The 18,765-nt window shown below is 35.1% G+C and overlaps 1 protein-coding gene across 2 annotated transcripts in view; it reads left to right on the top strand.

The window, feature by feature from the left end:
* NBAS (NBAS subunit of NRZ tethering complex) overlaps window positions 1–18,765 on the top strand; it is a 187,950-nt gene that overhangs the window by 49,076 nt on the left and 120,109 nt on the right. For both annotated transcript variants that reach the window (XM_040551536.1, XM_040551538.1), the window contains exons 22-32: window positions 449–532; window positions 1,030–1,183; window positions 3,219–3,404; window positions 4,379–4,552; window positions 5,510–5,643; window positions 6,354–6,416; window positions 6,931–7,053; window positions 8,529–8,631; window positions 11,000–11,223; window positions 13,879–13,991; window positions 14,329–14,442. In XM_040551536.1, coding sequence (XP_040407470.1) covers window positions 449–532; window positions 1,030–1,183; window positions 3,219–3,404; window positions 4,379–4,552; window positions 5,510–5,643; window positions 6,354–6,416; window positions 6,931–7,053; window positions 8,529–8,631; window positions 11,000–11,223; window positions 13,879–13,991; window positions 14,329–14,442 — 1,472 coding nt within the window. The remainder of the gene's footprint in view (window positions 1–448; window positions 533–1,029; window positions 1,184–3,218; window positions 3,405–4,378; window positions 4,553–5,509; window positions 5,644–6,353; window positions 6,417–6,930; window positions 7,054–8,528; window positions 8,632–10,999; window positions 11,224–13,878; window positions 13,992–14,328; window positions 14,443–18,765) is intronic.

The following is an 18,765-nucleotide window of genomic DNA, read 5'->3' on the forward strand; positions in this document are numbered from 1 at the left end:
CTTGTTTTGGTTCAATACGAGGATTTGTGTTAAAATTTGGAAAATTACTTTTTTTTTAAACTGTGAAGATTGTAGGTTTTCACATTCAGTCTTCTGTGGTAGTGTATGAAGTCAGGATACTAACCATGAAGTGGTAAAGATTCTTTTGTAGTGACTTTCTTCTTTTAAAGACATGATCAGTGAGAAGATGATACTGAATTTTTTAGTGTACCTTAAATGGTATAGGTAGAATATGTTTGTACAGATAATATCCTACAGGTGAAATTGTACTTGTATAGCTGCATTAAGAAGTGATAAATTTAAGGAACGGGCACTGTAATTGAATGACATGCTTATCATGAATTCACTGAAATACTTGCATGTGCTTTGTATTCCATTAATTGAATGTCATCACTTTTTTTCATTCTTTTTTTTTTATAAATTTGCATTCCATTCTCTGTTATACCAGTTACAAGCAGGGAGCATTGAAAATTGTTCCTTGGAATGAACAGAAACATCGTGAAGAAGACTGGTGTGAAAAAACAGAATGCAGGCAAGTTAAAATGCAGTAAATAGTAAGACTAATTTCTCACTTTCGTGCACAGTAGTTTGTGTTTTGAGGTTTCTTAATGAGATTGGAAGACCAAGCAGTCTTTCACATTACACTGTTACATTCACTGTGATTTTGTGAAAAGTATCTTACTGGAAGTTGTAGACCATAACATTATCATAGCAGCATTAATGGATCATGTAACTGCCTTTTTGTGGGAATAACAGATGGAAAGCACGAATTAGGCATACCTGTGTCTTTAGTAGAGAGGAATCTACCTTTTGTGATCCGTCTTACGTTTGGTATGTCCAGTTAGTTACTTTGCTGATAAAAATAAATACTGGGATTGGCATTTTGAGTCCCCTCAAATTATTGGTGCAGTGATGGGTTGATTTGGACTGTTCTTCAGAATGACCTAAAGTTTTACGAAGAAGACTAATGTGAAAAAATATAAGTAAACGTATGCTTATACTTAAACATACTTTTTTTTTTTTTTTAAGGATGATTGTTGAACCAACTTTACAAGATGAAGGCGAATTTCTCTATGAAACACAACCAGAGTTACTGAAGTACAGGACTACTGAACTTTCGGTAGAGCTTGTGACTGATTGGTATTTGAGCAGAGCACAGGAAATTGAAAAATATTCCATGCAGGTGAGAATAGCAGCGAGGAAATGATGATGGCTGTTTCAGGCTGATCAGTATTCTTCAGTAGAAGCCTATCTTAATGGGTATTAATGGGATGCTTTTTCCCAAGTACTTTAGGATACTCGTGATCGCTCTGAAGTTCAGTCAGGTAAATAATTAATCCATAGGAATGAACAAGAAGCCTGTAGATTTCTTTTCACTTGACTTACCATAGCAGACAACACTTGTAGTCAAAGCAATCTGCTTACCATTGCGTCTTGTGTTTGCAATTAAGTAAAGGGAGGGAATGTTGTGAATGTGTATCAGGAAACATGGTTTATGGTGTCACATAGTATTAGGTCGTATAACAATATGTGGCATTCAGAAATGTCACTGCCAAATGCTAATTACTGAGAGCAGCCCTGAGAAGGACCTGGGGGTGTTGGTTGACAAGACGCTCAACATGAGCCAGCAATGTGCAGTTCCAGCCCAGAAAGACAACTGCATCCTGAGCTGCATCAAAAGCAGCATGGCCAGCAGATCGAGGGATGTGATTCTCCCCTTCTACTCTGTTCTTGTGAGACTCTACCTAGAGTGTTTGGCTCTGAGGCACCCAGCACAAGAAGGATGTGGACATACTAGAACGAGTCCATAGGAGGGCCATGAGGATGATCAAGAGTCTGGAGCATCTCTCCTATGAAGACAGGCTGAGGAGAATTGGGGTGGTTCAGCCTGGAGAAGAGAAGGCTCCAGGGAGACCTTACAGCAGCCTTCCAGTACCTAAAGGGGGCTACAGGAAACCTGGGGAGGGACTCTATTGGGGGTATAGTAATAGGACAAGGGATAATCATTTTAAACTGAAAAAAACTGTAGATTTAGGTTAAACGTTAAAATTCTTCACTATGAGGGTAGTGAGGCACTGGCACAGGTTGCCCAGAGAAGCTGTGGATGCCACATCCCTGGAAGTGTTCAAGGCCAGGTTGGATGGGGCTTTGAGCAACCTGGTCTAGTGGGAAGTGTCCCTGCCTATGCTAGGGTGATTGGAACTAGGTGATGTTTAAGGTCCCTTCCAACCCAAACCATTCTATGATTCTATGTAGTACTGTCACAATTGCTTCTTGGCAGGTTTATTGTATGGTTGTGGAACTATCAGGCAGCTTATTTCTGCATTATTATTTTCTTCATTTTTAAAAATGTGTGAAGTTCTGTGTGGTAAAGATAAGCAGTTCAAATAGAGCTCATGTGCTCTGTTATTTTATTGCTTCTCAAGCCCATCTAGCTGCATGAAAAGAAGGTTGGATGGAAGTATCAATATAGGTTAGTTCTGGTCTAGTTCTTTTATTTTTCAAGTTTGCAGTTTTTCAGGCATCTTTAATCTTAATTCCCTGTGATTAACAGCCTATCAGTAGCTATGGAAATAAAAGCAACTTCCAAGGATCAATTAAATTAATAACATAAATGAGATTGTGCTCTACTGTTCCAGACTTATGTCTGCCTCGCTGGATACGTACAGTCAATATTGCGTTCTTAGAAATCAAAGCAGAATCTTTCACATAAAGGTATCTTCAGTCACTGACTGATTATATTCTGTGGAATGAAGTGCACTAATTAAAGTCAGTAATTCATGGACAGCTAGAAAAGTCACATTACGCACAGATACACGCATAACTTCAGACAGTTAACTGATAAATTTAGTTTCAAGCAATCCTTTATAATGCATGGAGAGAGATGAGGTGTCCTATGCCCTATTTCTGTATGACCTACTGAAGGAATCAAAAAAGGTATTTTTCTAGTTTATGTGCATCTGTAGGGCACACCTGGGCCAAAAGGCTTATAATAGCATCATCCACCAAGGGTAAGCATTTTATTTGGTCTTTATAAAGCTGAGAACAGCAATCCATATCGAAATAGGCAACAAAAACTTCTAGGAATATAGAATCCCCTATTGAGCAAGGGGAACAAGGAAAGGAGATAGTTACACAAACAGGACACAGCCTGGACTTTTGAAGCTGTTTTTTGGCAAACAGTTGCACAGCAGGGTTTTTTTTTAATTATTTTTCAGGTGGACTGTGCTCTGTCCCTTGTTCGTCTTGGCATGGAGAGGAATATCCCTGGTCTGCAGGTGCTTTGTGACAATCTGATCACACTTGAGACAGTAGTTTATGAGACTGATGGTGATCGAACTTTAACTTTAAAGGAACTAGTAGAGATGAAGGACATTGAAAAGCTGAGACTGTTGATGAAAAACGTAAGTATTTTGTACAGATCACTCAGTATACCTTGATTTCCAGTAGTTCAAGTTACTCTAGAATCCCATGTGTTTAAAGAGAGTGCTAGGGGCTGACATTTTTCTAATGAACCTCCACCTTTAATTCAACACGAATCTAACACTTAGTGTTTTTTTTGTTCATTTTCTTTAAAAAAAAAAGTGTCAATGGTTTAGTTTTCTTAAAAACCTGTTCCTCTATCCTAGGCACAGGATCAAACATTAATAAATCTAATGAAAGTTAAAGCTTGTTAAAGCTGTGAATTGCTTTTTCATTGTCCCTTTCTATAGGATCTTCAATGTAGCTGTCAGTGATGCTGGAGATATGCATTAAATGTTTTCTTTGGATGTTTTTTGGTATCTGTAAATGTTGGCAAAAAATCCTTAATATTTGCCTCTGCAGCACGTGTGGTTTTCATCTGTGTATTCAGCCTGTGCATGGCATTTCAGAATAGGTGAAGTTGCATCTTTTTGGAAAGGCTGGAAAATACCTACAAATAGAACAGGGGTCTGAAATAGTTAAAGAATAGAATAAGAGAATAAGATATAAGAGAATAAATAAAGAATAAAGCTCTAGAGGAGCTCATGTAGCTATTCTTAAATACTGAAAGTAATACTAGTTTGATGGGGATGCAAGCCAGTCTTCCATTCGTCCTGAAACTGTAGGAAAAGGAGGAGAGCTTGGTATTTGTCAGCTAATGGGCTTTACTCATGAACAGCTTGGTCTTCCCACACCATTGGTATCAGTAAGATGATGAATTGTTTCAGTACTTCATGATGCAGTGCCCTGTGCAGCAGTGGCGAAGGTCAGGCTTCAGCTGTATTTTGTGATAGGTGGAGATCCTGTTTCAGTTTTGTTGACCAAAATGTTCTGTGTTTTTTTTGTTCATTTGTTTTGGGAAACAAAACTGACTTTGTTCTTTTTTCCGATCTCTGTAACTCATTGTGCTTTACAGTCCTCTGATGAAAAATATGTGAAGAATGTTTATCAGTGGATGATCCCTTTTCTCCACCGCTGTGAAAATCAGTCCCCTGGTCTGGCAAATTCACTCTTTAAAGAATATTTAGTAACATTAGCAAAGGAAGACCTGACTCTGCCTCTGAAGATTTTTCAGAGTTCAAAACCTGCTGTAAGTATAGAATCCTGATGACTTTACTGGTTTCTTGGGAAATTCTTGTACTGAAGAGGTGAACTCAAAACTAGGATTAGTACATTTTCTAGAGGAGATAGAGCATAGAGATGATCTTTCTCCTCTTTTTGGACTCAACATTTGTTGCGTTTTAGAAAGCATTAATCAAAAGTGTCCTTGATGAGACTGTCAAGCTAATGTAATTACTCTTTTGACCTACTAGAGCTAAAAGTTATTGTAAAGGCTCTTGAAGTAATTTCCTGGTGATGTTTAAAATAATTTTTGGCCTAAGCATTTCTTAAAAATTGGGTATGAGAGAGTTTTATGTTTTTACTAAGATTTTTTTCCTAATGAATTTTACTAGCAGTAGATTTCAGATGGTTTCCCCCTGCAACCCCTTTTCTCTTTCCCCAACAAATGCAAAGAATACAGTGGGAGCCACAGAGAACAGTTGAGTGAGCAAGGGTGGAAGTTACGGTGTCATCGTTTCAAGCTGCTTGTACAATTTAAATAATTATTTTAGTGCATATACCATATATTTTTACATACTTTTGAACATTCTAAGTGTCTGGACAGAAATCAACCAGTGAAGGAAAAACACGTCTCTTTTATATGTTGCTGCTATTGTACATGTTAAACAGATCTGACAAACGTTCGCAGCAGTTCCCTTCTTCTGACCTGTACCCTCTCTACCTCTTAGATTCAAGTAGCGTATAATGAAATAACGAAGGACCAGTGTTATTTCAGATGTCTGCACTGTAGGAGACTAGCTGGGTTATGTTTTAGATCGTGTAACTTCAAAAGGAACTTCACTAAGTTGTTGTCTAGGACTTACTGATTACAACCAGGAGATGATTTATTTACTTAGAGTAGGTATTTTCTATATTCAGAAGAAACTCAACTGCTTAATTAGAAACAAAAAATTACATACAGTGGAATGCTTTCTTTTCCTGTTAGTGTCAGCAAAAAATTATACCTGAGCAAGACCACCTTATGATTACAGCATTGGAATGTATTTATAGTTGTGAACGAGATGACCAGCTTGCTCTCTGTTACGATATTTTGGAATGCCTTCCACAAAGAGGATATGGGTAAGCATTTTCAGCTAGTTATTTGTAAATATTTTAGATATTAAATGTTGTTGTGAAGTAATACTTTAATAATAATTGCTACATCCTCAGAGGGTATGTAATTTTACTAGAATATTCTTTTCCTATCTGAATTATATTGGCCATATGTATATACATATGCGTGTGTGCTCTGTATGTCTACTAGTAAATAATGTAACAATACATGATTTAAAGCAGTGCAGACCAAAGCTCCTTGTGTATTAGTTCTTTAGGCTTTTGTATTTTGGTGAATTGAGACCAAATGATAATGTTGTCTTGCTAGTCTTGTTGGTCTTGTTACAATTAGTGATGTCTTGCACTTACAGTCATATTGCTACTTATCAGCATGTGAGAAAGGTTGTCATATGGAAGACCTGTATGAAAGACAGGTAATTGTCGAGGAAATGAACGTATGAGGACATACAGGGTATTCTCCCAGTTTCTTTGACATGTAGGAAGTGGAGATTCTGTGAAAAGTCTAAGGATGTTATTTTTGGGGACTGAGGGACTCTTTCAATTTTAGTTATCCTTCTAGTAAGAAGCCATCAGTTTTAATCTTTTCAAGCAAAGATGTGTATTTGATTCTCATCAAGGAATATTTCAAACTTTGTACTGCTTATTTTGGTATATTCTTTTTACATAGACATGAAGATACTGAAATCTTTTTTTTTTTTTCTTGTATATCTTTGCAGGCCTGAAACAGATATAACTAACACTCTTCATGATGCGGTAGATGAACTGGAACAAATTCTGAGGTATTTGATTTTGCCAACGTAATGTATTCTTAAATATGTCACTGGGTATAGCCAAAAACCTTATTACGGCAAAAAAAAAAGGCAGCAAGAATATTTATTTCGTTTTTAGAGATGTCAACATGGTCATCTGTAAGATGTTTATATTCAGAACTTTAAACTTTTGAGTGGTTTTTGCTTTTTGAATATTATAAAAATACACAAACAGTTTGCTTGGAATAAGTTTTTCTGGAGGGGTAGGAAGGTTATTTCTAAAATATCTGGGGAATTTTTTTTTTATTGTGACGTACTGTAATACTTTGGTGAAAAAATGAAAACTGTGAAGATATTTCATCACATTGTGTTGTGCATTAGCGCTGCAGGTTTTTTTAAGTAAATACTGTTAGTGTGGCTAATCAGACTTTACGCTGTTTGTTTGCATTTGCAATGCATTGTTTGATAACACCTATAAGACTGCAGCAGCAGAGGTAGTTGTGCAGCTGTACAGAAATGAAAAATATTTACCATTTATTTGCAGTGTGTCAGAGCTGTTGGAGAAGCATGGACTTCAGAAACCTGTTTCCTTTGTGAAAGACACAAAAGACAATGCCGAGGAGGCACGGAAACTGATGATTAGGCTGACAAGGCACACAGGTCGCAAGTTAGTATTCAAAGGGGAACTGGAGATAAAGGGGGATGACAGTAAGGGGAACAGTACTTAATTTCAGGGAGTGTACCTAACTGTTTTTTTTTTTTTATGATAGGGAACTGTGCTGTTTAAATTGAACACAGAGTACATAAAACACATTTGTTAAACTGGTGATTAACATGATTAGTGTTTTTGCTGCATTTTCCACATATGAAAATCTCTGTTTTGCTTCAGACTTGTTTCAGTGTGTTTGTGTTCAAGTAAACAAGCCTAAAAGGCTTGCTGGCTGCTGCAAAACACAGCAAAATGATGGACAGTAAAGTTAACGTGTTGTAAATGATGTTCTTAAAGACCTATTTAATTTTATGGAAAGTGTAGGATTTGTAATTTTTTTTGTTTTGCTTTCTCAGGAGCTGTTGTAACAGGGTAATTTATTGCTTTTATGTATTGATTATACCTCTTATTTTCAGTATAATTTTTACATTTTTCTGTATAAGAACTACCCTATTTAACTGGTCTTCTAAGTGTGCATAAATTATTACACAGCTCTTGGCATAAACAGATAAAAAGAATGAATCCTGGTTAAAACAGCCATCAGTGTTTTTTTTCCTGCTTGAACATGCACAATGTTTTATTGGTGGTGATAGGGTAGTACTTAGCTTGGGCATGTTGAAAGCTTTTTAAGACTTTTAGAAATCTTTTTTTTAGAAAGATCAAGTCATTGCCTCTGTAGGAAAAATGTTGATATTTCTACTTCCTTGTAGAGACACTTTGCTTTGTAAAAGTGAAAGCTAATATCACTTGAGAAAATCACTACTAGCTGAAATAGTTTGTGTAGCTTAAAACACTGATTTTTCAATCTTAAGGTAATGTCCAAAAACCTTCACAGTGTTTTTATTAGTAAAAGTTTTGATGGTACACAGGAAATTTTATAGGAAATATTGTGTTTAACGAAGACCCATGATTCCAGAGGGTCAAGAAGCTGAATACTATTATAATTTTAGGAAAAACAACTGCAGTGCTGTTGTCCTACAATTGCACAAAGTCGGTTAGTCCTTTGAGTTGGCCTACAGTAAACAGCACTTCAGTGATCGTCAGTTGATGTTTCAAACTTCTTTTTACCCTGTTGCTGTTGAGTCAGCAGGAAGATAGCACTTCGAGCTTTCTGATGTCTGTTGGAAGTTACCAAAACTAACTGGGGGATTTTGATAAGGATTTCTAAAGATCCCTATCTTACTCCACAGAACAGCAAAAACAGTTTGGTTACTAGATTATTGTCAAACAATCTTAACCCACATACATTGTTTAAACTGTAATTATTATTAAAAGTCTTCAGTCTTCATAAATCATTTTTAGTTAAAAGTTCAATTAAGGATTGAAATAGCTTTTGAGAAAGCATCTATTTTGTGCTGAAATTGTAGTATTGTCTACTGCTTTTCTTTACGTTTATTGAGAAACAGAATATTTAATTTTGAAAATGTTTGTAGGCAACCATCAGTCAGTGAGACACAATGGAAAGAATTGCTCCAGGATATGTTAGACATGCAGCAGAAAGTATACACATGCTTACAATCAGATACTTGCTATGAGGTGAGTTTTATATTTTCTTATTGATTTATGTCCCAAGTAAGCTACAAATTCTCATTTCATATTGTTGCTTACAAATGTAAATACATTTTCATGTGTTATTACTTGTTTGTCTACTGTTTTTTATGGTATTTTTAGTCAGCGCAAACTTCCTGTGTTAATATATTTAATCAAAAGCTCGTCTAATAAATATCCTATAAAATATCTTTTACTAGAATTGTTTCTGTTTTCTAAATTGTGTCAACTTCTTGAACCTTCGTAATGTCATTTACAGATGTGTTTACAAATACTTTAATGGAAAGTAAGCAGTCTTTAGCTAAACGTTATTTTCAAGTAATCATTTCTTAAACACAAAGTTCTAGTTTGTTAATATCACCCAAGACCCATGTATAGTTTTGGGCTCTTTACTCTATGCAATTGAAGTAAAATACCATGAGAAGGGAAATCTAATTTCTTTAAGGGGAAAGAAAAAAAAAAAAAAAACACAGCAAAACACAACAAAACACAAACCCACAAAGCTGCCATGTACATAAACCCCAAAACTATGTCGTTGTTGTTTGCAAAGGACGAGAGCTATTAGACTGATGTAGAATTTTCTATGGAATGTACCGTTTATTTCCATTTTCGCTTCACTGTACTGGTTTATTACAGAAGCAGTTCCATACCCACTAAAATCTGTTTAAATCTTGGCATCTTTTAAGTTTAATACAAGTTTTTTTTATTACAGTTTTCAGATTTAATTGCTTATTGCTGCCAATCTGATTAGCCCTTGGGAAGAGTTTTTGAAGCAAATTAGAAAGAAATAATGAAGGAAAAAAGCAAACGGGGTTTAACCTATACATAAAATTTGACTCTTTCTCTGCAGTTTGAACTTTGAAGTTGTACAAAGATCTGCGATGTATTTGACGTTCATGGTTTTGTGATAGGCTAAGGCTTAGTGTACTTAGAATTTTAAAGTGCATTAAAAAATAGAGTATTACAGCACACTGAAAGTGAAAATATTAGCTTTTCCTTTGCCATGATCTTAATGTAATTTTTAAATAATTTTTTTAACCTCTGGACCATATGATTAAAAAAAGGACAATGAAAGTTTTCTCAAAAATTATCTAGGATATTGAAAATGCTTTGAAATGTAATGTTATATGCTATTATACTTTGATAACTTCAAAATGGAGTTTTGATTGGGCAAATTGATTGGGCAGTAAGGGTTTGCTATCACATTGAAGTTTGTATTGGCATCTGTTAGCATGATGATTATTATATTTTACTTGTATGCAGAATGAGCGCTGTCCTCTTGAAGAAGAATTTAATATCTAAAAGTCTTGAGGTAAATTGTTGTATGTATGTGAATGTTAAGGAAGAAGGAGGATCAACTCTCGATGACTTGTATTTAGATCATTCATCTGCATGTTGAATTGCTAGGGAAATAACTTGTAAAAAGTGTTGGGGAATCTAACACTAGATTAAATAAGCCATTTCTCTCTCTGGCAATTTTAATTTCCAAGATTTGAAATTTTAATAATTACTTTGCATCTTTCACTGTTCCTTGAGGATTAAATGGAAGGTGATCCAAATTTTATAATATTTATAAAGCACTGAACTATGTTCCTTTGGTGTTCAAATGTAGAGCATGAGATGGCTTGGCGATGTTCATCATAGCGAAGAAATACTTTAATTTGTTAGGAAATTAAAAACCTTTGGCAAAGGCCATATTGTTGCAGCTGCAGTATTTTCTGAAATGACTAAGTACATATGTTGCTATTCATTAGAACTATATCGAGCATGTTTTTTAAAAAAAATAAAAATCATAAGGAACTGAGATTGAGCCTCTTACAGTGGGCAAAACTTTGACATAAAATTAAATGTTTTGTGGCAGATATAGCAGTGTATTAATATATATATTATTTGAAGATAGTCTTGATTCAAAATTAAAGACAAGTTATATACTCAGTTCTAAATACTTTGAGTTTCTTCTGGAGTATAGGATTTGTTCTTGTATGTTTTCAGTGTCCTAATACTGAACTGCCTTTTCAGCTACTTGCATCCCATTAACACCTCAGAACATAGGTGTAAATTTCTGATCTCATATTTTCTGAACTCATACTGTAAATAGGCAGTTAATAAGCTTTTTTCTTTTTTTTTTTTTTCCTGCAGGAAGTAGAACTAACTAGATAATAGTTATTTTTAGCTTTACTTAAAAAACATAACTTCTACCAAGGAGAATATTCACACCGTTTATTTTCTGCTTGGACTGAATGTATTCTTTGGGCTTCAAAGATGCTTTTATTCAAAGGGGTTGGTTCCATACAATGAAAATATGCTTACTTGAAGTTGTTGCTACAGATTATTAAATTACCATTCTTCCTTTTAGATATTCACAGAAAGTCTTTTGTGCTCAAGCAGTATAGACAATATCCATCTGGCTGGGCAAATGATGCATTGCAGTATTTGGTCAGTGGATCAACCAGATTCATCAAAAGGGAAACCACAGTACAGAGTCAGCTACATGAGAAGTATTGAACTAGTTCTGGCCGCTGGCAGAGAATATTTCAATTCTTCAACCAGTCTGACTGATAGCTGTATGGATTTGGCCAGGTATATTTACAGTTATCATATATGTAAATACGTACTTGTCTTTCAATTGAAACTTGACACTTCTTTTCTCTGAAATATGTTGTGAATCTTACATGGATCTATTTCTCTTTGTGTAAAATTATGTGGTAAATGGAAACAGTGTCTTTGGCTTCTGTAAGATTCTCCCCCCACACACACACCTTGCTTTGTGTGTGCACACCATTTCTGTCCCTTGGTTGCTGGAATGATCGTTACAGAATTCAGGTTGAAGAAGAAACATGCAGGTCTCACCGAGGATAAAAATTGTGTGTGTCATTGGAACCTTTTCCATGTGACAGCATTGAACTGCAGTTGTGGCCGCCAGTTGCTACCGCAATGGAAAATTGCATTTTGTGGATTCTTTAATTTCTTTTATATTGGTCTTCCCCTATTCTGAGACTTCCTCTGAGGCTATGTGTATTTCTGTGTTACATTGGTATTGGTCAATTGCCAGATGAATATGAGCCAGCAGTGTGCTCACGGGGCCAAGAAGTCTAACAGCTTGTATCAGAAATAGCATGGCCAGCAGGGCTAGGGAAGTGATTGTCCCTCTGTACTTGGCTCTGGTGAGGCTGCACCTTGAATACTTTATTCAATTTTGGGCCCCTCACTACGAGAAGGACATTGAGGTGCTGGACTGTGGCCAGAGAAGGGCGTATGAAGTTGGTGAAGGTTCTAGAAAACAAGTCTTACAAGAAGAGGCAGAAGGAGCTGGGGTTGTTTAGCTTGGAGAAGAGAAGGCTCTGGGGAGACCTTACTGTACTTTACAATTACCCTAAAGGAAGTTATAACAAGGTAGGGATAGGGCTGTTCTCCCAAGCACCAAGTGATAAGACAAGGTGAAATGGCTTCAAGTTGCACCAGGGGAGGTGTAGGTTGGATATTAGGAGAAATTTCTTTACTGAAAGGGTTGTGCGGCATTGGAATAGGCCAGAGGTTGGACTAGGTGATCTTTTAGATCTTCTTAGATGGTCTTTTCCAACCTGAAAGATTTTATGATTCTGTGATCAAGAAATAATCCAAACAGTTCTTTAGAAAGGAATTCAGGCACAGAGCTTTCTATGAAGAGACCGCAGTGCTTGTAGTTTTACATGTAGAGGTTGCAGTGTGGGTGTTCATTCTTGTGTTAATTTAGATATGGAAGTATTTAGCAATGTGAATGCAAATAGGTAAAATGGTCAAATATTACCTGTGTCAAAGGTTGATGCCTTGGCTTATCCTAAATATTTTAAATAAAGGTATGTCTTAATATTGATAGCCTTTTCCTTTTATTCTAGAAATTTGCCTTTTCATTGTTCTTGTTGTTTCACGTTAATCCAAATGAGTTTCACTTTTTTCGTGAGGCACTTATTTAAAACATACAAACACGTAACCAAACAAAAATATTTATATTTTATTTACTAAGGTAGATGTGTCTTTTAAATACTACTTTCCCTTTGACGTAAGTACATTTAACCTAGTAATTGCAAGAGAGATTAAAGTATTTTTCTTCCCCTCAAGATATAAATTCATCTTCTTGACCTTCAATGATATTTATGTATGCGTGTTAGCACATTTTGGGGAGATCTTCAGCAAACCAGCCTTTAACCAAGTAAGGCAGTCAAATAGTTTGTAACTAGTTATCCTTTTTCACATTAGGAAGTTTTCCTCAGTAGAACATTGCTTTATAGATTGACCAATCATGTATTTTCCATTAAGATTTAAAAGAATGTTTTTGCTGTTTACCTTGAGTTAGAGGGTTATGTTCTATATAACATAATCAGGAAGTGACAGAAAATGCATTTTTTCCTATTCATTCACAGCTTGTGCTCTCTCCCATCCCAAATGGACACACGTGAGCACATGCACGCACATTAGTAAAGGCATTATTGCCTTAGGTCAAAGTTGGAAGGCATTCACTTTCACAGTATCAATTATATAATGCTAGCTCTATTTATACATTTTTGTTGCAAACCATTTTTTCTTAAACATGTATTACTAAGAACTACATATGAACATAGTATACCAGTGAAAGTTTTAAATAAAAGATGATTATGTCCATATAATATTCATAAAATACATGCATATTTTATTTGAAGTTTTATTTAAAGTTACATAGTAATAATAATTGCATACAGTCATTCATCTTCAGAATAATGTTGTATATTTATTTTTATCAGCTTTGTTATCATTTTCTGAATCTAGCTGAGAAAGCTGAATTTGTGACAAAGGACCTTAAATTTCGCTTCCAATCAACATTTTACTTTTATCTTCTAGGATATGACAAAGCTGAAACCCAGTAATGGTTATGAAATATTTCCCTAAGTAACTACATATGTAAATACATATGTCTCAAATGTCTTTCATTCATTAAATCTGTTACGACTCTAGATTCAAGAGGATTTAGGTATTGTTCTTATTACAAATAGGTGAAAAAGAGTATCGCTATCCAAGAGTAGAATTTGTTTAAAATGTTTAATTGGCCATAACATAGTGCCAAATATTTATAATGTGCAGGACCAGCAAGTATTTTGACATTTCATAAGCACAGCAAGTTACTCTTTTCTACTCAAGAATGCAGAGGTTATCTCTTTCCAGAAATTTAGACTTTGAATTTATTCAACTGCTTTTACAAAAATTTGTTTCCTTCCTACCTAGGTCCTGTCTGCAACTTATTGTAGACTGTCCAAGTGCTATTCAGGAGGAGCTAGATCTCATTCGTGCTCTTGGCTACCTTGAAGAATTTGGTGTGAAAATTTTACCATTGCAAGGTACTGCATATTTTTATTCTTTATGTGATTCCTTGAATCACGTGCAAAAATGTGAATGGCAAATAATTCGTTATTTTGTGAGTGTTGCATGAGTAAAATAAAGGGTCCCTCCAAACAGCTTACAGACACGTACCTTAAAATAATTAAAATAAATAAATAAATTCAGGTGATGTGTGGTAAGATGTCTGTGATTGTGGCTAAATATGTTCTACTGTTATTTAACTTTCTGTTTATAGATATACTTCCAAGCTCTCTTTCTTTGTCTGCACTGTTGAACAAGAAATACGGCAGTGAGATTCATTTATACAGTCTTTAACACTGGTTCTTCTTCCAACAGTGCGTTTGTGTTCAGATCGACTCAGTCTCATCAAGGACTGTCTTTCTCAGTTGTCAACAAACTATAAGCAGTCTGCTAAGCTCCTGGGACTTGCAAATTTGCTGAGGGTTGCAGGTAAGCTGTTAAAAGGCACTGAGCTGCAATAAAACAGATTTGCGTTATGCTCTAGGACGTTTGAGCTGATCTTTAGAATGTGTTTTCAAGGCTACCACTAAAAAGTAATCTGGAAAAGCAGTCATTGTGTCAGAATGGAATATTTTACATCAATGAAATGTTTTACCTTCAAGCTGGTCTTGAAGACAGCTTTTCTGACCTTCTGTTAATACCTAAGAAAAGCCTTGTCTCATATAGATTTTGAGTAAAAGCTCATTTCAGACTAGAGAAGTTGCAGGTGAGAATATTTTGTTCTATAGACAACTGGCAGTACTAAAATTCCAGTAAACCTTCTTGAGTCTGTCAAATAAAGTAGTTTGATTTAATAATAGTCCTATTTAAGTTGGAGGAAAAAAGTCATCTCTGTCTGTCTAACAACTGAAATTTATACATTTGTTTATGCTGTGTGTATATTCTTTGTGCGCTAAAGCTAATGTGTTAGCTTAATATTCATTTGAGAAGCTGAACATCTTGAAGGATTAAATCTTTAGTATACTATCTTTTTTTTTTTAATGACATACTGTTCCATTTGTTAATTTTTCTAAGTTTTTTTATTTCCTGTATTTTGGGAATCTTAGCAGTGACAATCATTGCATAGTATTATATATAGGGAGGGTTGGGTGTGATATTATTAGAGATATAGAAGTTAGGACTTTGATCTCCTCTGATAACTGGGTCCTAAAGAAAGAAATCAGTGGAAACATAGTTGTTCCTCTATGGTAAGCTCCTGCAGTGGAGACCTACTACTTGAAGGATGGTGCAGTGGGGGTCATAGTACCATATTAAGTAGTTGGATCCAATTTATGTAATTGTTCATTTTACATGCAAATCTCATGTTCTGTGGAAAAATTAGAAAGACAATCAGAACTTGTCTTTGTTTGTTACTTGTAAGACTTTTAGAAAAAAAAATCTCCATAGTGATTCATAAGACAAGATTACTGTACAACTCTTCCCTTCTCTTGTCTGCTTCTACCCATGTCAGGTTAGAGTCTGTTAATTTATCCTCTAAATATGTTGGGTTCTTTAGACTAATGCAGCTGTTTTCTGTTTTACCTTCTTTTTGAATCTAAATGATTCTCTCCTGTATGAGAGAAAGAAAGCAAAATCCAGTGTGATTCTGTGAAGCTTAAAAGCACAAGTTATTTTGTCCAGTAATGTTAGTGTTTTAGTCGTGGACTAGCACCTCCTGTGCCCTGGTATACATCTTTGAATATGGAATAAACTTGTAGCTCGCATCTCCAGAGACTGAAGGATGAGGGACAACATAAATTAAGTAGAGAACTTTAGGGAGTACGTGTAGTGCTTGTTGAGATGGCAATGCCTGTGTGCCAGCTTTCCTTTTCATTGGTGTCTCAGTAAGTTTCTAAATGATTATAAAGTTTTATAAAAGATTTAAAGCCAGATGACAAAATAGACCCTGATTATCTCTGGACTGGAAAAAAATGGAAGCTGAATGTGTGAGGTGGTTAATTTTTACTCAGGTAAATGGTTAAAAAACTACTACTGATGTTACAAATTACATATTTATTCTACAAGTATTGGGTTATCTGACTTCAATGCTGATGGTTGTTCTTGTACTAAGTATGGAATTGTACTGATACGCGTATATTTCAGGAGTTCATCTTGGTAAGGAAAAAGCTGCTTTGACAACTTGATTTTTTTGAGTCCATGAGTTGATTTTCTTGAGTTCCATGCTTTTATTTTTTTATAGAGTAGCATTTCTTTGAAAGCAAAAATAGCAAGAAAACGTTTCTAGTAGTGACTTTCTGTGATGGTAGGTGTGGGTGTATTTTTTTGTGTGGTGTTGGTTTTGTTTTGTTTTAAATAAGTAGTTTTATGCTTCTGTGATTAGAAAACATTTCACTGTTTCTGAGGAGTGACTAGTCATACTACTTATCTAGAAATATTCTTTTCTATACAGGATATTAATTTATAAGCAAGACAAGGATTCAGCATGAGACTGGCAAAGTTGTGATTGTTATCTGAACTTATTTCTTCTATGACATGGGCTGTGGAAAACATTGGTTTCTTTCATTTTAAGAAATTCAATATTTCTTTAATCTTTTTTTAGTTTTCCTGAGATGTGAAAGCCATAAACTGCATACCACTGTTATTGCAGAGATGTTGTGCTTGGTATTGCATCCCATTGACTGTTATCCAGAAGAGGGTCAAAACCTTTCAATAAGCATACAAAGGATACGTGACTGTCATCGTTATATAAAATCTCTTGCATACAAATGCAATATTTTTCCATCATATTAAAGAAAGAGGTAGAGCTTCGCTCTACAGTCCTCTATTGCTGCTGTACGTATCTTCAGTGAGCACTGGAACAGATAATCTGACATAGGGTTGAAGGCTGCATATGATTTTAATGGCTAGGCTAATAATCTCCTTAAAAACTGATACTAAGTAGAATGCTGACATAGCCTTACTCATAATCCGCAAATGAAGATACTCTTAAAATGTAATAGGCAGTATAAAAATTAAATAAAGCAAGACATTTAAAAGGGGCATTTCTGTATCTTTCAATTCATAATTTCAGTTTTACTGAGTTGAAGACTTACTTTACGACTTTAGCCGTAAGAATGATAACACCCATTAATATTATTCTATAAATCAGTTTGTTGCCAAAAAAGCAGTTTGCATGCGCACAGATTTTAAGATTTGTGAACAAAATCCTAAGCCTTTGTTACAATTTTAAGACACCAGGTTTAAAATTGCTGGGAAAGGGCAACATGATTTTTAACAGGTTCTGATGAAAGGGAATGGTTTAATGGAGAGATACAGGGATAAGTCTGGATACTGGAAAAACAATCTAGAGATTGAACTTTATGGACCTGCTTACTGAAGAATTACATAAAGCACTGCTGGAAGAAAGAATTGTAAAAATAGTGAAAACCAATTAGGGACAAAAAAAATTGCCCTGATTTATGAGTTAACTTTGCTGTGAAAGATGTAATTTTATCTTGTGGAACATACCTGTATCAGTTATGCTTTCTCAAATCTGTCATCCCTTCCATTCCCAACCCACCATTGCAGAGTGCTTTCTCTTGCTTTGTCAGATTTTTTCCCCTTTGCCCTCATCCTATCTGATTATGTATTTGGAAAGACCTGCTTGATACAGCCATTCACAGCTATATAAATTTTAAACGTGTGTACATAGAGAGTATATAGTGTACGGTATATTGCACTACATATATCACATAGCCTAAAAAATACGAGTTTCTAATTTCACCTCAAAGCTCAATATTCAACTCAATATTTTAATTTCAACTCAAAAAGAATGCATCTGCTATGCAGACAAGGATAGAGTGCATGTAGTCATCTGAAGGAGCTTCAGGAGCTATGTATGCTTTATTTTAGAGAACAGCATTGAAAGCAAGTAATGCTTTGAGAAGTACAAAAATAAATTATAAAATATTGCTTAGGTAGTGATATATCAACAGTTTTCTTAATTGCTTTAAGGTATTTGATTAATGAGAGTAAACTCTATTTAAGCCTCACATCACTATCTCCTCTAAATTAGGCACACAAGTGTTATCTTAATTTTGCAGATGGGCAAAGTGAGAGAACGAGAATGTGCTCAGCATGACAACCAGCAAACCTGCACCTGGTTAGGGAACTGGAGGTGTCCTAAGTCTCATGCTCCTTTCCTAATCCACACACTTAAGAAAGAGCATGAGAGAATTCATGTTATGTAATTACTTGCTTACAAAATAGAGGAGTGAAAAAAGGGACTCAGAAAAAGGGGCATCAGAAATTAGCATCTTCTCTACTGTTACTGCATATCAAGAAGATCTAGGGAGCATTGCTATTTATTCTGACAATTTTTGATTCAAGATCCCTGGAAATATTTTCTATTCATCTTGCTCTTTTCTCACAATTTCCTTGTGGTAATGTAGTTCTTTTTAATATCTGTAATATCTAGTAATTTTAAGCTTTGCTCAGATCCCTAAGTCAGCTAACACTGTATTTTTGAAATCCATCTTCTTAACACTGACTTTCTTGCCTGATGTATGTAGAAGTAACCATACAGATGGTCTGTGGTCTTGTAAATGTACCTCACGTGGAGTTTCTGGAGTATATGTATACCATTTTGATTTCATTTTACTTTTAAGTTTTCTGATGTGGTTAACGTTCTTTGTTTTATCCATTCACAAATACAACGTGCATCTTACGAAAATGTCTCAATTGGCTTTTTTAATTAGACCCAAATTAGATTCAAATCTTAAAAAAAAAAAAAAATAATACTTGAACATGCTTTATTCCCTGCCCCCCCGATGA

Source organism: Cygnus olor, chromosome 3 (genome assembly GCF_009769625.2).
Source record: "Cygnus olor isolate bCygOlo1 chromosome 3, bCygOlo1.pri.v2, whole genome shotgun sequence".
Taxonomy (NCBI): domain Eukaryota; kingdom Metazoa; phylum Chordata; class Aves; order Anseriformes; family Anatidae; genus Cygnus; species Cygnus olor.